The sequence below is a fragment of the Echinococcus granulosus genome (genome assembly GCF_000524195.1).
Source record: "Echinococcus granulosus chromosome Unknown EG_S00016, whole genome shotgun sequence".
Taxonomy (NCBI): domain Eukaryota; kingdom Metazoa; phylum Platyhelminthes; class Cestoda; order Cyclophyllidea; family Taeniidae; genus Echinococcus; species Echinococcus granulosus.
Genome location: NW_020170396.1, coordinates 1,056,202 through 1,078,455, shown reverse-complemented (window position 1 = coordinate 1,078,455; position 22,254 = coordinate 1,056,202). Strand labels below are relative to the sequence as shown.

At 41.5% G+C, this 22,254-nt stretch overlaps 5 protein-coding genes across 5 annotated transcripts; 2 read left to right on the top strand and 3 right to left on the bottom strand. All coding sequences in view use genetic code 11, as the record gives it.

Moving 5' to 3' along the window:
* Positions 1-1,413: 1,413 nt before the first annotated feature.
* On the top strand, positions 1,414-4,088 carry EGR_03246 (TBC1 domain-containing protein; the record flags this gene model as incomplete). Its single annotated transcript, XM_024492495.1, has 8 exons — positions 1,414-1,516; positions 1,551-1,606; positions 1,792-1,957; positions 2,029-2,099; positions 2,166-2,351; positions 2,546-2,666; positions 3,100-3,416; positions 3,846-4,088. The coding sequence occupies 8 exons, from the start codon at positions 1,414-1,416 to the stop codon at positions 4,086-4,088; spliced, it is 1,263 nt and encodes a 420-aa protein (XP_024353169.1).
* Positions 4,089-4,393: 305 nt separating this feature from the next.
* EGR_03245 (Rab-like protein 5) lies at positions 4,394-5,136 on the bottom strand (the record flags this gene model as incomplete). The annotated part of the gene is made up of 3 exons (XM_024492494.1): positions 4,394-4,532; positions 4,709-4,943; positions 5,127-5,136. 3 exons carry the CDS (start codon positions 5,134-5,136, stop codon positions 4,394-4,396), a joined length of 384 nt encoding a protein of 127 aa, XP_024353168.1.
* A 3,016-nt stretch (positions 5,137-8,152) lies between these two features.
* Positions 8,153-10,603, bottom strand: EGR_03244 (Basigin; the record flags this gene model as incomplete). Its single annotated transcript, XM_024492493.1, has 6 exons — positions 8,153-8,312; positions 8,534-8,699; positions 9,607-9,963; positions 10,117-10,191; positions 10,227-10,502; positions 10,537-10,603. The coding sequence occupies 6 exons, from the start codon at positions 10,601-10,603 to the stop codon at positions 8,153-8,155; spliced, it is 1,101 nt and encodes a 366-aa protein (XP_024353167.1).
* A 365-nt stretch (positions 10,604-10,968) lies between these two features.
* On the top strand, positions 10,969-12,370 carry EGR_03243 (hypothetical protein; the record flags this gene model as incomplete). The annotated part of the gene is made up of 5 exons (XM_024492492.1): positions 10,969-11,059; positions 11,225-11,306; positions 11,336-11,462; positions 11,578-11,901; positions 12,011-12,370. The coding sequence occupies 5 exons, from the start codon at positions 10,969-10,971 to the stop codon at positions 12,368-12,370; spliced, it is 984 nt and encodes a 327-aa protein (XP_024353166.1).
* A 294-nt stretch (positions 12,371-12,664) lies between these two features.
* EGR_03242 (hypothetical protein) lies at positions 12,665-21,476 on the bottom strand (the record flags this gene model as incomplete). Its single annotated transcript, XM_024492491.1, has 9 exons — positions 12,665-12,778; positions 13,092-13,310; positions 13,888-14,190; positions 14,384-14,629; positions 16,293-16,578; positions 18,536-18,711; positions 18,956-19,153; positions 20,093-20,233; positions 20,469-21,476. The coding sequence occupies 9 exons, from the start codon at positions 21,474-21,476 to the stop codon at positions 12,665-12,667; spliced, it is 2,691 nt and encodes an 896-aa protein (XP_024353165.1).
* Between the last annotated feature and the right edge of the window lie 778 nt (positions 21,477-22,254).

Here is a 22,254-nt window from a genome sequence, read left to right as displayed (position 1 = left end):
TAACTGTAGTGCATTTAAGTTCTGGAAAGCGATTTTACAAAAAAATTTGTTTAGGAAATACGGCTTGGTAAAGGAAAATGGGTTCCGGCGTTTTAAGCATTGATAGCACGTTCTTCGTAACTATGGAAAAGACACAAGGCGCCACAAAACTAACCAGCGAGGTGAACTGGAAACATTAGGATTACACAATTCTGACAGACAGCTTACAAATTTAAGATGGTAAGCTAAAGCTACCACTCAAATGTTTTGAGCAGTTTTAATGGGCTTGGTGTTCATCTTCTTCACCTTAGCCTTCATTCACTTAAGATGGGCAGACGAATTGGATGAGCACATGCTTCAATAGGGTAGCCATAAATGGAGGGGTAAGGATATCATGATAAAGACAATTATCTCCTCGGGAGCTGGTGGTTTCCAATCAGTCACAAAGTTTGTATTTCCTATAGCACATAAAGGGCCTCTTAGTTTCTCTTCCACTTTAACTTCGCCAGGCGGGCTGTTATCCAGGTCGTGCCAGAAGCCTTTAGTACTAATGCATATCGAAAATGTATATTCTGTCCGAGTATTATGTCTTCTTTTACCATCAGAGAAGTCTCCGAAATCACATTACTGTCCACATCTTGCCTACAATAACATTCAACCTAGCACATGTCGTATAGTGACATTATTGGGAAAGTGATTCGGCAAAAGCAACTCAGCATGACGATATTAAATAAAGCAGAGATCAAAAAAAATGGTCTTAATATAATATGATAGTGCTTTATCCCTCGGCATTGGCGAGACGCCACTTTGTACTTTGAATTAGCCCCCTTGTACCTCACTGGGTGAGCTGGCCTTTGGGCCATGCCAATAGCCCAGACACCTTCTCTGCCCTAGTATTGTGTCTTCTTTCGTCTTCAGGAAGTCTTAAAATTCATCAGCCTTACCAGCTATGACACGCTACTCGCTTTGTTGAAGCCCTGTGGAAATATTAAATGACATGTGATTGGGCAAATATCTATATGCATTTCTCACTCTACCTAGAACGAAAGATCCCAAAATTATACAAACAAAATAAGTAATAAACCTTTCACTAAAGTCTCATTATGATGCCTTTGGTGTTTCAAGGTTTAGTTGAATTTAGACGTAATATTTTAGGTCCTTGCAACCCAATAAATCGTTCGAATCTAAAGTCAGAATTTAGCTTGATCATCAATCAAAACAATTTTAGAATGTTAAGAATGTCTCCACGAAAAAGGTTAGATTAATAGTTTGATATTCCTTTAGTAAAAGGGCATTACAGAAGCATACCAACTAGCCTAGCTCTTCCGTCTCCCTGGCCTGAGCACTTATAGCCCTCATAGGCAAAATTAGCGGGGCTTTTACTGCGGAATTATTATAGATCTGTTTTTACTTCGAAATTTTAAGTTTATTACTATGATTGGTAGAAACGCAGACCTGTTTTCGGCCTTTCAAACAAGTGTGGAGGATGCTTGGGAAGCGGATGACGAGGAGTTTCTCTCACTTATTTCTAAGACAGGTATATGCGATTATGTTAATTACGCGTGTATTAGTCGCTGCCAAAACAGCTAAAGAGGTTATGCAAAGACATTCCAGTGAATCTCAAATGGTAAACATCTTTGTGGAGATTTGCCTTTTTATTTTCCTTTTTTACATTATTTAACAAATGCGCAGGCGCTTGGAATGGCCCCCCTCCTTATTGCTGCCCTTTCTTTGGATTTTATAGCCCTCCAGGCTCTTCTATTTTTCCTTTTTTGAGTGCTCTCATTCATCATAAGCGGCATTTATTTTTAGTCTCAAAATCATAAGGGATCTATCCGTACTTCTGGAAAATTAGCTCCCGGTCGTGGTATACGTCTTGATGTCAATACAGGATCTTCTTTGTCACTAGCGCAGCCAACGGTAGAACGGCGCATTGAACAATTTCAGGCGCTCATAAATTCGCCCTTTACTGACCTGGGTTTGTTTTTACCCACTTTTGTTGGGAAGTATAATAAGCATCAACTTGAGACATGTATCAGGTTTTTGTAGGTGCTCTGCGCAAACAGTCATGGTCCGGTATCCCACAAGCCCTGCGCTTTGTTACCTGGAAACTCCTATGCGTACGCTCTCCGTCTAGCCGACTCGTTCTTTATTTTTCCTAAACTTAATTATCTTTGTTTATTAAGGACTATCTACCTGCTTCCTATGAAAGGCGTATCACGACACTTAAGAAGAAGCGCAAACAGTATATAGATCTGAATTCACAGTTTTTCAATCTTCGCAACGGTCACGACGGTGCCGAGATATTTAAGCAGGTACAAAAAGATCTAGTTCGCATGCCAATGCTGCAGAACCGGCAAGATGTTTTTGAGGTAAGTCTCCTATCAAAAAGTCTTGAAAAAAGAGATATTCGGTATCCGCGTTTTTTGGTTTCCCTTACTAATGATAGTAGAAGTGATTGATTAGTTTTGGTCATTGTGACTTATCCAATTACCTTTTCACTTTATTCAGTCATTTCACTTTTTTGGAGACTATTCTTCTTTGGCAGATGCGTGTTATTTTTTAGCTGTTTGAGCGGGTGCTGTTTAATTGGTCTGTAAGACATCCGGGGAGTGGGTACGTCCAAGGCATAAACGACCTGCTCACACCATTCATGGTTGTCTTTCTCTCCGAATACACAAAAACTGGTGCGTTTTGCCATGCAATCTTATCTAGTTTCTAGTTAGAACTTTTATTTCAGTGAATTTTGTCAATAGATTGCCTAAAATGTCTGAAAATTTGGGAAAAATTAGTTAAGATGCCAGTAGCAGCCCAGCAGTATGACATGCACAATAAACTTTTGTATGGCAAATAAATCTAGTGTTTCTAAAAATACCATATTGTATTTTAACTATATGGTAGTGTTTTCTGGCCGAGGTTCCATTCACTGTTCGTAAAACGTGGGTATTTTTATATTACTGTCAACTTTTTTGCAAGGAAGGGCTCATGCAATTAGCGGATACTTTGAAAGCTTTAACGCTCTACTAAAACCATAATACAAGAATGTGAATTTCAGTTATTGCCAAAAAAATCTTGTTTCCATTTATCATGTTGCCTTTTTATTTTGTAATTCTTTTGAAGAGATGAATCCCTCTGGCGAATTGAAGTTATCGGCACCAATCACGGCTGAGCAATTGCAGGATTTAGAAGCTGATGTCTTTTGGTGCGTATCAAGGTTGCTAGACACGATTCAGGACAACTATACGTTTGCACAGCCCGGTATTCAGAATAACATAAACAAATTGAGCAGTCTTATCGAGCGTCTCGACAACGAGTTGCATCGTCATCTAATGAAGTATAAAGTAGAGTATTTGCAATTCGCCTTCCGATGGATGAACAATCTCCTCATTCGAGAATTGCCGCTGCGTTGCATTATTCGTTTGTGGGATACATATATGGTATGCAACTTGTACCTACGCTGAAATAGTTGTCTGCAACTAAGGGTGTCTGTTTTACATTTATTGACTGCCTGCGTGCACCAGTACTTATGTGTTTCGGTCGTTTAAACTTCATGATAAAAGTATGTCTGGCAGTAATTTACTCAGTTTTAACTCCAATTCACATCGTGTATCGATGGTTACTTAATGTACGTGAGTAAAAATGGTAATTTAATATGATATTTTGCATCTTAGCGATTTCTATTTGTAAAATGAATGAGCATATGATGTATTTTTATTGGATAGGTTTACGAATAGCTTTCTAGAAGCGTTGATATCCTGCATCTCGCAATTAGCATTATCTCAGATTTCTCCCTACTTCGAAACATTCTTTTTAGTCGGAATAATTTTGGCACCAATAATCTACTTTCTGTATTATTGTTTTTTTAGGCTGAACCAGATGGCTTCTCACAATTCCATGTTTATGTGTGCGCTGCCTTTCTTTTGCGATTCAAAGACAGTTTGATGCGTCAAAATGACTTCCATAGCCTTTTAGTGTACCTTCAAGCGCTTCCCACACACCGCTGGACAAACGACGACATTGAAATGGTGCTTGCGCAAGCATTTCAATATAAGAGTCTGTTTTCTCAAGCACCTAAACACTTGGATTACCGAAGGAGTGAAATCCTGTAGTGAATAAGTACTTCTTAGTCTTACTGTTTCTTGACTTCAGTAGTCTTTCAGACTAAAATAAACTACTTTTATTTACTTGATTTCAACCTTACCAGAAGTGTAAATAAATGTGAATGATCGTCCAGTGCCTTTTACCTGCGTTTTTCCTCGCAAAATGTTTACTTACAAAGATCCAAGCTCACGCTTGCCTATGATCATAAGAAACTCATCTTTTACTAATAGTGTAGTTTTGTCTGGCAAGTAGTGCGACTTTTAAAAGGCCCGTCCCAACAGCAATTCACTCTTGTATTTTAGCCATTAAAGTACTATGAGTTAATTATAGTTAGTTCCTCTTGTTCCGTGGCTTCTGACAAATTATTTAGCAGTCGGCCCACATACTTCGAGAACGCTTCCCTCAAGGAGTCACCATGACTTGGAAGCCGGGACTTGATGATGGTGAGATTACTAAGTTTTTGAGCTAAAGCGGGTTAGCTTGACCACCACACCTACAAAGTTCCACGTTGTTTTTGTCAGTTGTTTGCGGTAGGGCATGTTGCATCAAACAGCAGTTAGAGTCTCTCACTAATGATTGCGAAATGGCAGTTTCGTACCTTTCATGCACTTTTGTATGTTTGTCTTACCATTCATCCAACTCATTAGCATGATCTGGCTGATCAACGTTATACACCAAAACAACACCGTGTGCTCCCTTAAAAATCACTGGCCAGCAATTCTGGTAGCGTTTACTTCCACTAGTATCCCACAACTGGAGCTCAACTTTAGTCATTTTCGAGTCGTGTTTAGCCATTAGATCATATTCTAGTATCCGGACCCCTTTGGTGGGTCGATATTCATTATTTCCCTGTTCGACAGCATCTGATAAGAAGTTCGTAATATAGGATTTCCCTGACTGATGGGGGTTCTTGATAAAGTTAGGAGCTTACAGCCACTGGTCCTAAGAAAATTAATTTTAGGCTGTTCATGGGTTTTCGTGGGCTAGTGCGCAAGCAAAGTCCAGGGCTCCATGATAACGAAGGTCATTGGCAGTGGCATACTCACTGTTGTTCATTACCGAATTCGCATGCTCGTATTAATGATTGAACTTAAAACAACAATCACTAGGGTATCTTCTTGTGAAAGAGCGAAAGTAAAATGACAACGAAAATTCAAGGGGCGATTCTTCACTCTTACACAGCAATTTATAATGGGTTCAAATGATAATGCTATTCTTTGTAGTACTTTTCGACAAAAATACTGGTTTTTTGCTTAATTTGTTATTTTAATAGGTGGATCTTTTAAGTATTCAAAGCTTTTGAGGTATCGAATAATGCCCTGGCCAGTTTGCTTGTATTTATTCACCGAAATGATTTATTTTCGATAATTCTTTAATTGCATGTGACAATGAAGAATCCTGTTTTCCACCTGAACCAAAGACCTCTGCATGATCGTCTCGCTGTGCAGTAGTTACATTAAGCTCATGTTAGTCACCCCTGTGATGCCTACTTGTTTGGAGTGTTTTTCTAAAAGCGAACAATGTACCCATGTATTTACTGCATGAAAGCAGAGAACGCGTAGAGCCGATGTGGTCGTGACTACCTCTAATCATAGTGTTCAACTTCTGACATGGATATTATAACAGCACTTCTTCCGTTTACCCTGCAGTTAGCATATTGCAGATGTGCTCATTAGGTGTGGGAAGTTGCAGGCTCCAGACGAGACAAATGTTCAATTTGCGATGGCTTTGGTCGTTGCTCTGTTTGTTGCATTTTATCTTATGCGCCACTTCCCACAAGTTGCTTCTAAGTTGGCACTTTCAATATATTTAGGGAGAATAACGAAGTGGATATTAAGCAGTAGACCTAATTGCCCACTATGTGGTGTTGGCACTGTAATAGTTTCTACCACCGCTTCCATGCCCTTGGATCGGGAAGAGAAAGGTACCTTGTACTGTGTAATATGTCTTTAAAATAATAAGAATTTAATGGGGAGATCAAGCTTTATCCTCTCCACTGGGGTTGATGGCACCTTCTCAGGAACGAGGTTGATCCAATGTGTTCGCTGGCCTCCCAAAAAGGTCTAATTTGAGCAAAAACATGTATTACAGCACAATAGTGGGGTATTAGAAATACCATTCTTATTTTGTAACTTTTGGTCATCTGTAAAGGAAGGCAATAAAGCACCGGATCTCCTCATTACTGCTTGATAACACGGTGGAGTAGACAGTCTGTCATTGCCATTTCAAAACCTCAATGATGTAATCAAATGCAATGTCTAAATAGCTTATAATCGAAACACGGTAAATGCCTTGAGATGTTTATTTTGGTTGTTTCGAATTAAGAAGAATCCCACCTGCAGATAATTTATGCCTCAGACAGTGCCATAACTTTTCTCGTTTTCATCCATTATACCTCGCCCTTTACATTCGCATGATGAAAACACGTTCGAACTAATGTTAGCATATTTCCACCATTTCTGAGTGGTCGATGTCATGTTATTCTGGAATGAGGTCAATTCTTTTTTGCATTGTTCCATTCAACCGCTAATAATTTGTGCTTGGGTCAGTGTTTGAACTTACTCATCGAATCACCTAGAATGTAGTGGTTTGAAGAAGAACTGCCTGTTTCAAACACTAAAACTTCAATCCAACCATTAGGCCAAATGTTGTGCGTGTTTGGTTCTGCATGAGCAGTAATCAGTCCACTTTGATGGGAAACTTAGCCCCTGATTCAGAACAGGGAAATATGAAGCCTATTTTGCACCCAACGAAATTTTTTTTGTTATTGATACAGGCAGACTTGATGAGGTTGGACACGTCCGTAGCTTTGCGCCTGAGCATTTGTTATTGAAGGGGATACTAAAAACATGTGCTAAATAATTTTCCTGGACTTTGTCAATCAGTAGCACCAAATATTTTTTTTCGTTCCATTTAAGCGGTAAAAACATTTGTCCGACAGTAACCTAACTATTTACCTCGTAACCCCCAGATTACAATGTCAGAATGGCCTTTTCAGCCGATCTTCCATTGTTTAGCTAATGAAGAAATTCACTCCTACTATTGTGCGTTAGAACAAACTTTCTTCATGCCTCTTTGGTCCAGGTGTAGTGATCCAGGCCTACCGATCTGCGTTTATTAAACGGCGATTTTTATTTACATGGACAAGCGGACATCCGACGGCAGAATCATTGAGTCGCCTTTTGTGATGCATGCACACAAACATTGCAGGCTATGGAAGTGGCGTGACGGGCTAAATAGAGTCACATTCAATCCATTCGAAGCCTAACGCAAATTGCACCCTCAACGAGTTATTTGTCGCCCTCCCTCGCTCTGGCGATGACGCCACACACCCTTGCATAGGCATGCCTAAACAATTGTAAGCCATCTGATCAAACCAAATTTCACAAATCAGAAGGGTCACATGCAGATGATATTCACGTGGATGGTCGCAACGCTTAGCTAACTAGACTTTCGACGCCCCGAGTGACGTCAGATTGTTATTGAGATTTAATGCGAGATCTTATATTGAATGGCCAAGGGTTAGAAACTGTTCAATTTATTTACATGTAGCGAGCCAAAGTCCTGTGCTGTTACAAAATCTGCTGCAGAGCGCAAACCGCACTCGGCACAGCGCGACCTCGCCACCATCAGTGAGCGACGCCAGTTAGGCCGACACATGCAATCCAGTTGCCTAAACACACACCACATCAAATCACAGAAGTAATCCTGCAAGTGATCAACACCCAGGACCAGTTACATTTCGTCATAACCCTAGTTTGTCAATCCAATCTTCCGATGTTCACTTATTAGACCTTTAAACCGCCACATAACCGAACCACAGAGGAACCACTGATGTGACAGAAACTAGAGGTCCGGCGTTTCGTCACTTTTTAGTTCTAGAGAAGACTTGTTCAGACAAAGCTTACAAAGCCCGCCTTCATATCAGAGAGATAAACTTACAACCTCAGTTCCCTCTTTTCGTATTCATAAAAGTGAATGGAAAACGAAGCCGGTGAATGAAAGTACATAGAAGTTCCAAAATTGAGTTTGAGAGAGGAGCGGGTGTAGTAAATTGAAGTGGCAAGCGAATTTATAATGCACCAAAATGCGATGAGGGAACGCGAACGGGAATGGCAGGAAGGGAGAAATCGAACCGGTCGATCACCAAGAGCAGACTAAACCGATTGTAATGAGCAAGAATGAGTGTTGGTACTCTATGTTCTGGCGTTGCGAAGACGAACTTCGTCTGGCTTGGGGTTCCTAAAATGAACAAGCAAGTGTCAAAGAAAATCCAGGATGGTTCATTAAATGTGCAAACCGACTATGGCGCCTTTCGAGCTAAGGCACGACGCAACAGGTCACACCATGCTATGAGAATATTGGTACTGAAAGCCACAAAATTAGAATTTATGCTGAATGACTGCAGGCATAAAACAAGGCGTGAGGAAGTGGGAGATTTAGCCCAGCTCACTTGTCGACAGCGTTGCTATTGGGTGAGGCGGTATCGGGATTACCAGTGGCTTCAGGAGCAGCAGGCTTCTTGCGTATCTGGTGGCGTTCGTAGAGAAGGATGGCTGCGACCAAAACTGTCACCTCAACCACTATTCCAATGAAGGGCCATAGAGCCGCCCATCGGTCTGCGAAATAAAGTGTATATGCATTTGGAAAAGATGAGATCAGCGAATAAAAATGTGTAAAGTTAGTAGGCCAAATTATAGAGCTGGGTAGAAATGATTCCTACGCACAGTCCTAAGTCTACTAATAAGAAAGATAATTAAATGCGAAGAAGTGGCTGAGTAAACAACTAGTTTGTATAGTATGAAAGAAACATAGGAGAGTAATACGAATCGCGACATTCATCAAGATGAGACACTAGAAATGCATACCACCAGATGGACCTTGTAATCAAGTAGTAAATTATGATGAACTGAAATACGATTAGCCACACCGGCGTGGTTTCAAAAAAGGGAGAATTCAAGAATGGACGTAGATAAGCGTGTATTTACTCCATAAGCTAATTCTATTTACATTTCATCAACAAGGGTATGTGCGAACCGAATTCTGAGCACTGCCGCATCTACAAACATAACTCTAATCAACACGGTTTTATTTTGCACAAAAAGTCGAACGCTGGTGTTAAAATCCGCATCTAAACCCACTATTCACACACGCACCAGACAAGTCTGCGACTGAAGTAGATATAGGCCACTATCGTGAATCAACAGTCATGACGGGCGGACGCGACGGCCGATATGATTAAGTATCACGCGGACAGGCAACATACTGTGCACTTCAACCTTACACAGTATTGAGCATTTACCTTCTTGTTAAAAGCCCAGTATACGTGCAAAAATATCCATGACTTCGTGTTAGTGAAATCGAACCTACAAAAGGCCTGAATACATAATGAAAATCATACTTCCACGTCATTTTACCGAAAAAGAGCAATGTCGAACATTTAACATAGCCAAGTATGTGCAAAAACTCGCATTAAGACAGTTACTGTTAAAAGTTTAAAACCAAAACTTTCATCAAGTAGCCTACCTTTGACTCCGACCAGAAGAAAAGTCGAATCGGTGCCGAGTACGTTGGAAACATTACAGGCAAAAAGACCGTTTTGGGCAACGGTAATGGCGCTGAATCGAAGGGTATCATTCAAGGTGCCATCCTCTGTGGCAAAAGTGACATCCTCCCACGCTTCATTTGAGGGACTAATGGGCTTTAGGTTAGCCGATGCGTCGGAAATCGCCGCTTTATCATCAGAAAGATCGATGGGAATGGAAGCGAATAGCCATTGAACACTATCGGGAATGGGATAGCTGGATACCCGACAAGAAATGCGAAGAGGATCACCTTGTAGCACTCGCTTCGGTTTTGAGTAAACTGGCAAAATCGGAGCAGCTAAAAAAGCCAACGCAGAGCCAGATTTGTGTAAGCAGAAAACTGATTTGGAAGAATTACCATGAACACGTCCGGTTCTTCAAGTAATAAGGAGCAGAATAAAGAGGCAACCTATCTACATACCCAGAAACAAAAGTATAACGAGCAACTTACATAGAACCAGGACTTCTGCTGACTCTGAGTCTGCGCAAGCCTCCACCGTCAAAACATAAATACCACTATTTGCGGCTAGAAATAGACTTCACTTAGAAGAGGCAATTTACCACCACCTTCAAGATGAATAAAAAGGTTTGTCAACATCCCAGCACTATCAAAATGCTTCTCAGCAAAAACCTCGACCCTATCTCCAGGATTGCCGACGGCAATGGTTTTATTGTTAAATCTGAATGAGAGTTTAACATCTTTGCACGGTAAATCGATAATTGTAAAGTTCAAAGTGATGCGAATAGAGGCATTTTTTGCACGTTTCTGGAACTGAATGCCTTCGTATTGGAGGTTTGACGTATAAGTGGGAAGAGTGACATTCTTCAGAGATTCCACTAAGAAGTCGAATAAGCTTCGGCATGTCACTACCTTTGATCGCATTTCCAAAAAGCGAGGAAATCGAAAGAAGGGTCAAAATCTGCAGAAGCAACCCCATCCCTAAACGATACCACAGCCCGGCAGCTCAGCGGATACGGAGCAAGTAACGATGTCATATTCCAAAACATGAGGCAAATTTGCTATTCGAAAAAATGACATTGCAATCGAATTCTAGATGCTTTAGAAAAGATAAAAATTTGTATGCAAAAATTACAGTTTTTAGACAAAAAAGCTGCTAGTTTTTAGGCAAAAAAGCCCTTTATTACAAAAGTGAAATTTGTAATCTCAACATATCAATTCTTTAATTTGAAATTTGCAAAATAATTCATAGACCTGCATTTATCGGCTAAAAATGCTTGCACTAAAAGTCCATTGGATCGTCGAATAATAAACAAGGCTAATCTCAATCGGCTCTGCTCGGGTATGGCGCGGTTGGTGCGACAGGGCGTTAAGGCGGGATCTCCTTCGTCTTTTGGGTCTTTTAGCTCCCAGAAAGGCGGAAAGCTGCTCTCTAGTATGTAAATGACTGTTTTTTTTAAATCATAGCTTGAGTTCAGTCTCTCATATCAATACCTGCCACACATTGGTATGCTCCAGTGTTACTCATTTTGTATATCTCTGTTACTTGATGTTTTCATTCGTCAAATTTTACTGCCCACCTTTTGCCATCTTTTTTCAGAGACAGTTATTAATCTTGTCAACTCAGCTACAGAGCGGCAACTCGGAAAGCTGGACATTTACACATTTTTGGAATTCTTGAGGTAAATGATATCCATCATAATTTCCCTAGATGTAGCGAGGTTACTTCCACAACACTTATCACGGCCTTAATATTGGTCGAAAAGTTTCGACAACTTGATCCGAAACCTTTACTGTTTTACGAAATTACGGCGACGGAACTGCTCATTGTTGCTACTGTGAGCCTTTCATGGGGTACTTCATACCTTTAACATTGTCTTTTTGGTGCTTTTGAATAATGACAGATAATCTTGTTATTGGGGTGGCGAAACTTTGAGTAATACTTCTATTTAGATGGCTGCCTTGAAATTTCTTCATGATGCGGATACAAAAGAGGCTTCTTCCAACGGTACCTGGGCAGCAAACTTTGATATTGATTTGAAGGTATTAAACGTCATGGAAATTCGCTTCTTTTCGGCTCTTGGCTGGAATCTGTTTGTTTCCCAATCCGATTTCAATAAGTTTATCATGAATCGCTTTGCTTCCGCTGCACATCCTGGCAAAGCAGTTCGTGACAAGTCTAAACGTCACCACCCATATTCCATTGTCAGAAAGATTTCACCTGGATATTTCGATCGAAAGAGTGGGAATGACCATCCTAGATGGACGCTGGCCAAGGTGGGTTTAAAACTGAATCTTGTCAGTTTTTTGGCAATTTTTGAGGAGCGCGTACGCTTGGTCGCAGCGCATTAACAGTTAGGATTCATCTGTTACCGCACTTTCATAGGCCATGGCAGTGTGTGCGGCCGCTCTTCTTGCCCTTTCTCATCAGGGTCTATCAACAATCTCTGATGATAGTCACATTGAACTACTGTTATCACGTTTCTTTCCGACGTCTCCTGTGATCACCTCACCACATCCGGATCCGTCCATTTCGCATTCTGACCAGCTGACGGTTCCTTCCATTGGTGGCTTCAACTACACCACGCCCAAGTTCCACTCCTGCCAGACCATACCTAACGGAAGCAGTTTCTCTCCCGTCTTCAAAAGTTACCTGTATTATGACTCCGTGAATGCGGCTTGCACGCACCCATTTGTACAAAACCGATATTTTGGCCCAACCCTACTAGCTGTTGGAGTGAGCTAGTACAGACCTAAAGTGCTCCACTATACTTCTGTTCGTTATTGAACACTGCTGTATTGTGAGAAGGGATAAGAGTCTCGCATTCTTATTCTATCTTAGTTTTCCATTGAAGTGCCTGTTTTAACCACCTTTTTATTTAAGTCTCGGGACTTGTTTCATTGTTATCGAGTAACAGGGGGGGGGGGGGGCGTTGTTATTTTTGAGTCACGATAAAATAGTAACAAGTTATCACAGGCAACGAGACCAGTTAAAAGATGTCACAGCATATGAGTTTGATTCTCAGGGACTGTGCCATAATCACCGATGAGGACCGGCTGTTAATTGGCCCGATCGGGTTGACACGAGGCTTTTAAGCTCTTTATTGGCTCGTTTCAGTGTTGCAACTTCGTCTGCAAGAGTATCGACGTTTTCCTAAAGAAAGAGTCGAATCAGAATCAGATAGATCTAATCTGGCTTGCTTTTTTCGTATCACATTGGTAGGAAAGTGGTTGCGTTCGGCGTAAAAAAAAAAACATCCTAAATGTCTATTTTCTACTTAATTTATGAAAAGAGGGCTGTTCAATAAAATAAGATGGCAAAGTAAGTACAATTGCGCGTCAATCCGTGTATAGGGCCAAATAATTATATGACGCATAAATAAAGAAGCCATAGAGGTGTATTAGGAGAGTTAACCTAGTGAGATTGACAGCTATGTGATCCAATGCGTAGGTTAGATTAGGTCTACCTTAAGAGTGAGGTTCTTGTAGAGCGTGTCCTCGAGCACCGACTGGAGTTTTTGATTGAGTTGCAGAGAGGTGCGGAGGTCGGAGGAGGTGGTATCGCCCTCGCCTGCAAATATCGCCGCCATGAGGGTACCGCCGCGACGCATGCGCTGCCGCTTGTTCGCGTCTACTGCCGACGGCACCGCCGCACCCTCGTTGTCTGACTCTCGCGTCAAACAGTGCTAAGCATCGCCGACAATAAAGGGAAATTACTTCGCAAAAATGTTTCACCCATTTATCCACATTATCTGTGGCAGTAAGAAGCCCTGTGTGCTTTAGTAGCCCACCATTCAGGGCATTTCATGTGCACTGTAGCGGATAATTACTGGTTATTTCGAAAACTAGATCAAAACCCGCGTCCCTCCCCGCCAATCGTTTCGTGCTCAGTGTCCAATACAGACATGGGATAAAAGAGTCGTTGTTAAGCAAAGACCGCTAGTCAACGAAGAAGGGTATAGGAAAATTAATCTAGTATGACAGCCAATGAGTTAGTCCGGGGAAAGCGTTCTCGCAAAGTCACAAGCTTGACTCGACTTTACATCATCCCAAGAGCAGGCGCACAAATTAACATCTTATAAAAATGAAGTAAGCACTCCTTGTTCCCACGTACACATTACAGAGGTAAGCATTAGGAACAAAACGCTGATAATTCAGTTTGAAACAAAAGCGCGTGAGGGCCTACACGCAAGGAGTTGGATAACCAGTGAGTAATTCGCTACGTCCCTGTGAGTAAAAGAAATAAAGGGGGGCAGAACCTACTTGTAAAATCTGCGACTTTTTCTGCAGCTCCTGCGTCAGTTGGTCAATGTGCTCATGCATGAAGTCAATTTTCTCCATAAGACGCACGTTGGTGCGCTGGAGGCGGTCGATCTTGTTCAGCAAGAGCACCCGGTTCGGCTCCAGAGTTTGCACCTCGAGGTCAGGCGTCCTGATATTATCCTCAGCCACTTCTCTCGCCACTGAGACCACATGAGTTGCAGCCATTTCACCATTTTTGGAAGCCACAAGCAGCGCGTCTCCAAGCACTGGAGGCGAGGGTGAGGGCTTCAAAGGATCCGACGTCTAGAGATAACAGATACAAAACACCAGAGCTTCGTTATATGGATGTCGTCTGCTTTCTTTCTCAATATTTGATATTGACAATGTGTTTATAATACAATGGGTGATTTGACTCCACATAAATACTAAGCGTTTCAGGAATAAGTCTACTCGTCCTAATAGTAGTGACCCATGAGTTGTCACATGAGGGTCTTACCACTGAGGTGGTATTGTTGGGCGCGGAGAGGCTGAGGTTTGAGTCGGTGAGTGACCTATCCAAGGTGGCGTCTTGATACGGTGGCCCACTCGTCGATACCTGATGCGAGAGCTTGCGCTGCTGGGCCATCAGACGTGCCAGCTCGCGATCCAGAGCATGCTGCTTGCGTTTGAGCGACGCCTTCTCTACTTGCTCACGAGTCAACTCCACCTTTAGTGCTTCCTCAGATTGTCTCAATCCAGATATCTAAGAATATTAATGAGCATTACCCGTACTGACACAAAGACTTGAAATTAGATTAACGAAACTGCACAGTATGCATCGTACAGTTAGTGTCATCTTATGATATTAAAAGATAGTGCAAATCGCTGCAAGAATAAGAAGAAAATCCAATTACTTCTTGATTTTCTGGAATAAAGGAAACCTTACATACGTGAATGAAAAAAAAGACAAAGCCAACAGTGTCGAACAAAGAAAAGAGATTCATGCAACGGTCAGGTGACAGGAAACTAATCTAATTCGGCATTTCTTTTCATGTGAAATGTCTATCAATGCAGACTCAGCTTGTAACGAAAACAAACTGTATCAGGGAAACAACCCCATAAATCCCATGCAGGCTGCTTATCGAAATGCGACACCACGCCTAGGTTAATAATTTCATTTTAGTACTGGACAGGGAGAGAAGTAAGCGCATCCAAGCGTAGATCGAATGGTATGAATCTGGCTAAAATGCGTGTATGCCCGTGTGGTAATGAGACAAGATTTGGTTTCGTCGCCTATTAAGCTATGCAGGCTTCCACAATTTTTTACGCTAACTCCAAGCCACTGGTACGGTAATTGTATTTATGGCACCTGCACTAAAATTCCTCCAGCCCTTCTACATGCCGAAAGTACTATTACTATCAGATTTATTTGCCTTTTAACGCCCCCAGAGGTGATTCGAGCTCTACAGTAGTAGCAGCGGTGAGAACGGTAACCCCAACTTCACCGATTGAATACTACAACAAAACATTAGCGAACGCATCTACTTCGCATTGCTGAGTCTGCGGAGGCCCACAAAAAGCTATCAGCAGGTATCAGAACACCAAGCTCCGCGCAGTAGTTAGCAGTGAAGCGGAACTAAATTTACGTAAACCAAAATTATCTTCGCAGAACGACCTTCAAAGCTGACTCAATAATAATCTCTCGTCAAGAAAAGGAGGGAATAATGCAAATAGGCGATTGAGTAGCATTGAAATGTCTGCAAATTGGAAAATATGAATGAATAAAAAATATAGATCCCCTAAGCTACTTCACATTCAGTACTTTAGTAAACCGTTTTAAGACAAGAGAGATTTACGTGAGCTCGTAGTCGAACATCGTTCAAACCTCAATGAAACAGAAAATTTGTGCTATCATTGAAATGAAAAATATCTATCAAGGCCACGATTCGCTCCACAGAAAAAGTAACCAGCTTCATGCGGGCCAACCCACATCAGAGGCCCAGAAGGATACTTCACGACAGGGAAAAGAGAGACGGGTAACGGTAAGGCTGTTATAAACAGCTACGTATAAGTGAGCACGGACCCTGATAAGTCTTCAAAAGAAATAGTCAAACAGATAAGGCCCTCAATACGAGGACTTCAATTGCTAGGCGACAGTGTGTGCATACGCGTCAGCTGACTAGCTGTTAGCAACACGAGGCGGTCCCACTCTTGCGAATTTATAGTACTTTAGTCTTGGTTTAATAGTAATAACCGAACGCTCAAAGTCTATCTTAGCGCAATATTGACTAATTGGGGCAACTGAACCATAGCGCAAGGTTTAAGACATTCTAGAATATTTGGAAATTAGGTGCAACGAAAAAAATGTCCAGAAAATCAATAGAGAAACCTTTCTGAGTGTGCAGACGTCTCCAACGGCGACTTACTTTCGCCTCAAGGCTAGCGATGGTATTGGCGGCCTGGGTACGTTCGGTCCGAGCCCGCTGCTCAAGGGCGTGAAGAAGGTCGGTGGCCTCCTTGGCGGCGCGGCTCGCTTCGCCCACGGCGCGCTCGCTCGCTTCCAGCCGCGCCTGTGTCGCCAGGTGCGCCGTCTGCAGGCCCGCGTTGCGCTCTGTCAGGCGCCGCGTGAACTCCGACAGTTGCGTTTCGCGCTCCACACAACTCGCCATCTCCTCGCGCACCGATAGGAGGCTGTCGTGAGCCTTCTGCAAGCTGTCATCAAGGAAAAGATGGAAATCAATAAGATCCACCATCTCCATAACCGAGGATGATCAGCATAAGTCGGTGGTTATCTATCCTGCAATGTCAATTCGATATGAACGAGTAGTTTAAATAACCAAAAAGACAGCACCCAAACCTAATTCACTCTTCACCCTCGACAATTTATCTTTTAAATATCGTACATTAATTTCAATCAAATGCTTTCTCAACTAGGGAATAATAGGTTTTATTCATTGTTTCAGCCTTTGCACATACGCCTCCACATCCGAGAATACTACCTAACTTAATAGTTATTTGTATCGTAACGCATACACTGCCCAAATAGCGGTCATTGCTACCGCTGACATTCCCAATGATTCATTATCTTTTCTTCATCTTCGAAAAATATTGCCCATTAGTGTACTGACTGAAAACCCCTAAATTAGATGACTAAGATTGTCCAACATCGCTAGGTAACACACCAATATGCATTTTATTACCGTAGACAACTACTTCCGAAATGAACATCTACAATGCATAAACTAGTGATGCACCATTGAGTGAAGACCACAAATATCTGTAAGATACAGGAGGTTATCGTATAGATCCAATAATGAACTACGAAGAAAATACGACGGTAGAGAACATAGCACACAACAGTAGTTAAGATGTATCCCAACTAGATGAGAAATCTCAGGAGCATTTTGGCTAGCAGCAGGCGTGCAAAAAGATAACAAATCTTTATTTTTTGCCCATCACATTCAACAACAGATGTCATTCGTGCCGTCAGAACGATATGCAATGAAAGATAAATTGAGGGAGTGATGTAAATTGCACACAAACATACGCATCACTTTATCGCTTTCTACCAAAAATTACCACAAGTAGAGGCTTTAATGCAAACTTTTATGACTAAAAAAAAATTATTTCTATGTACTTGTATGCACTTTGGTAGGTGAACGACAAAAATAACTTCCGACTAGATGAAAACGAGATAAATTGAAAACGCGTGTTTCGAATATTTGACGTAAAATTCTTATCCAAATAGGGGTTCCAAAGGACGAAATGATCGCCCACGAAATTCTCGAAATACCAAACTTTCGGAGGCGGATTGAATACTTGTTTTGCATTTGACAATTCACTACACGATTCATAGTTCATTATCACATGGAATGAAGTCGAGCATTTGAACAAAATCGAACGTAGGTCAAAGGGCAACACGCAACAAGCCCAGTGACAATTCTTATTTTTGCTTTACTTGTTCGATTGTCCCTTTCTGAGCTATCTCCAGTACACTCCAAACATCAAAACAACTCGTTAGTTTTACAGAAGGAAGGTTTAATTCAACTTTAAGAAAACATTTTAAATTGCAACTGATCAAGTAATTTTACAAAATACGACCGTATCACCTGCCAAAATGAACTTCTAGGCCAAATGAACATTCATTGAAAAAGTTTACAAAGATAAAATCAAGCTACGACTTGTATTTTGCCATTGAAAGGAAACGAGACCTAGCTTGCTAAATAAGGCCAGAGAGTGAACTTTAACGTAAGGTTAAGAATTAAAAGTGCTGCTAGGTTCAAAGGCAAGATCTCCAGCTTCTAGCCCTTGGTTGCCTGACCAACAAAAAAGTCCGTATGCCACACGTATTTTGGGCACTTGTTACACAAAGAGAGGCAATTAGCTAAGGTTAATGCAAATTAGGCAGTCAAAAGTGGTACATTTAATTCATTAAAACTCAGTTGCCCGATTGGGTCAACACAAATTCCATTCTTCTGTCATAAAAGTTATCGGAGGCTTTCTGAAATTACCTATTCTTCCTTAGTATGCCAAGCCAAATTCACCCAATAAGTCTGAACTTAATGAGGCGATTAGTAGGCCGATTGATATGCCAATAACGACCTATGCATGAATAGCTCAACGGGTTTAGTAGCCTTGTGCACGAAGATTCGGCATTGGCATGACGTACGCCTCGTATTTGCCCTCCAAATCCAGCTTGGACTTTTGCACCTCCTCCAGTTGCGTGACGCGTTCCTGAAGAGCTGCCACTTCGGAGAGAGCCTTGTTGTACTTCTCCGTGGTCTCACGAAGAGCCATCTCATCGCACAGCCGCTTGGCCTCTCGCTCTCGCACTTTGTTTGCATCCTAGAGATATACGGAGCGCTCAGAGGCAACGCACGAATGAAACATCAATCCCAAAACCTTTTCAAGAATCGATGAAATGCATTGTACCAATAACGCTCACACCAAAGAACTGAGTTACAAAGGTGCAAAAAATGAATGTTAATATCACAGAAACTGAAATGAGAAAACACCAATTAACGTTCCGATTTGCATATCTCCATGGTTCCACGTAACACAAACCCGACAGAGAGAAGCGCGGCCTCACTTTGAGCTGTCGTTTGAGGGAGTCGATGTCGCGGTTGAGTTTACTTATCACTTCTGCCTGTCCGGCGGCGCGTTTCTGTTCGTTGCGATGCGCCTCGCGAGTGGTGGCCAACTGTGCGCCGAGGTCACCCACTCGTGCCTCCTCCTGTCGCAGCGCGTGGCGTAAATGCTCCGCCCGTTCCCGAGCCTCTGCGAGAGCCTGAACACACAGGGGAATCATACACACTACTCAAGTGACATCAGTAAAATACAACGGATAGCCTAAGGAACATAGGATGATTTGAAAGCACTGTTAGAATGTTGAATACATCCAATGTTTGATTTGTATAACGAGGGGAATAGGAACAAAGATAGTGGGGAAGAAATTTGCCATAAGAGTGAATCATAAGAAGCAGACAATATACAATTCACAAAGAAATTTATCAACTCGGGTCAAGTAGCTTAAAAGTACAGTTTCTTCGTCAAGACTTTATGACTATTGCTGACCTCGAAATGTAGTACGAAGGCCTTTAGCACGTCCAAATATGTAAGCTACTCATATTTCTCAGAAAACTCGACTTTTATTGATAACAACGCTGTCTCATTCATTCATGCCAGCAAATAGACCAAAAGATTCACTCTATAAAATTGAGGAAACCTTCAATAACATAGCACTGTAGATATTTTGAAATAAGTCGGAAATCACCATCTTCAAATTAAATCTGCTTTAACGGGAATGTACGAACAAAAAAATACCCTCAAAAGCATATCTAATGAATCCGGTGTGGCTTTGCCAACGCGCTGCATGCTTTGTGCTAACCAGTGACACTGGAAAGGTCAGTTCTCACTCCAAATCCTATCAACTTAGCTGTTAGAAGATAATCTACATCGAAAAGCTACGTTCAAGCATAGTTCCTATCTATCCTTCCTGGAAACTAACGACCGGCTGGGGTCTAACCAGCTAGCCCTTGAAAGAAGTGCTTGTACAGTAACGCATCTATCGTTTTTCTAAAGTTGAACATGAAAAATGGCTACTGCTTTACAGGGTGAAGCTAATAAAACAATGACAAAAGACTGGCATAAATTTCTATGAAGAAAAATGCTGTTTATTTAAAGATAGAAACATTATTCGAACGGCATGATCTGGTCAATAATATACCTTACTGAACTCCTCAATAGATCCCGATTGTTTGGTTGGGATAGCCGAGTCGGAACTGGGAATGTTTTCTGTCCTCAAACGAGCAATAGTGGCTTCAAGCTCTTCCACTTTGGCCTCGGCTTTCATCCGCTGCCGTTCTGACTACATCATTATAAAACTGGATAAATCCAAAAAAGTCGTAATACACTCCAAATGAACAGGGACTATGTGGAAACTTAAATAAGCTCCTTAATTGGGAATGAAGTCATAATCGAGTTCCCCTATTTATTTTCTAGAATTTAAGGATAGCTTTCAGAACACAGATTGAAGTAAGAGGAGTTGCTCCAGGAGAAGCGTATAAATTTCCGATAAAAGCTAGTTTTATCAGAAAATATACCTGGGCAAATTTGACCACAATGGCAGCGGTGTCTGATGAGACACTAGTCTTGTGCTTGGCGTATGGCTGAGATTGCTGCTGGCGATTCGTTAGCCACCGCTGTTTCTCCTCCAAAAGAGATTCCATTTGTTCCTGAGACCGCAGCAACTTTTTCGTCAAATCCTCAACTTTGGCTTGGAGGACGGAAACTTTGTTTGGGTCTTCCATTCCTCCAATGGAGAAAAAGTTGGAAGACGAATCATCCTCCTCATTGACTTTGTCGGTTGAAGAAGCAAGAATGGAAGTAGAATTATCTGAGTGAGAATGGATGTCTGCCTTGTTTTCTGTTGTTGATGAACTAGAACAGTTAGATTCTTCTCTAGAGACAGGGCCTTGTGTAGAATCAGCAGTGCCACCTTCACAGCCAAGGGACTGTAAATTCACGGGATGGGGAGCGTTTAAGCAGACTTGATCATCCAATGAAGTAGAACCATTAGTTTCCTGTTCTTCAGAACTATTGTGTATTACTTTTTGGTCACCTTGATACACACTGGTTTGCCAAGGTGAGTCACAGACTTTACTTTCATTCTCTCTTTCTGAAGTTGAGATCCCCACTTGATGATTATTTACGCATTCGAATTCTTTATGTAATTCCGAAGCCTTAACATTGGCATCTAAAGACTTGAATTCCAACGATTGAGAAGACACTTGCGCATAATCACTAATGGGATTAATAATATCAGCAGGATGCATTTGTGCATCATCTACACAGTCATTGTGCGGATTTTGAACAACCTCTTTCGATTCCGCACCGTCAATATTTTGAGGAACCGCTACCTCACTTTCTAAAGAGTGAGTAGGGTTCTCGGTAGAGGCCGTATTGGCATTTTTCGAGTCCAATAAAGGTTTGCCACTTTCAAGTCGTGGCTTAGACAAATGAGTAGAATGATAGACCTGGTTCAGATTGCTTGAAATCCCTGCATTATCTAATTTCGCTTCAGCATAGCAGCCAGCGGCTTCAGTTTCCATTGATAATGAAAGACTTGGGGGATTTGTACAACTGGAATTCAACGGACATAAATGGGGAGATAGAACTAAGAGAAAGTCAAATTAAAAAGTCATGAGGGATAAGTTAGCTCAAAGGTAAACCAAATATTTCTTCACGGCAGAATTTATAAAGGTAATCATCTCTCTTGTTAATGACATACATCAAACTTCGAAGAAGTATGGGTTTAGTAGCTCGTAACTAGCAATAAGTTAAAAACAATAGTTTTGTCGTGTGATGGATACTATGATGAAGTTGGAACCCTATAATGGTTTATATTCTCAACATTAACAATTTCAAGAGGGAACATACGTATGTAACGCAGGTAGTAAAGTGCAAAACACACATAGTTGAGGCACTTCAAGGCTAAACGTATACTAAGAGCACAGAATCATTAGGCTATTGAGTTCAAATTGAGTGTTTCGTAGAGGATCTAGGACTGTGTTTTCCAAATCACCTCTAAAAGTGAAAGAGGCTAACGAATGGTTGGTACTGCAAATCAATATGTTTCGTAGTGTGCAACATTAGATGGCTCACAGAGTGTTGAATTTAGAACCCTTATAAAGACCATACACGACCCCAACTTACCTAACAAAATTGCGCACCGCCACCAGTTTGATACACGCGGCTCAAAGAGAAGCATTTATTCCTTTTTCCTGCTAATGCATGCATGGAAACTACCTTAGAGTTTTTGTAGGTTTAAACCAAAAATCGTCAAAGCAATATTTATATCAAAAACTTATACATATTGGTCCTGTAGGA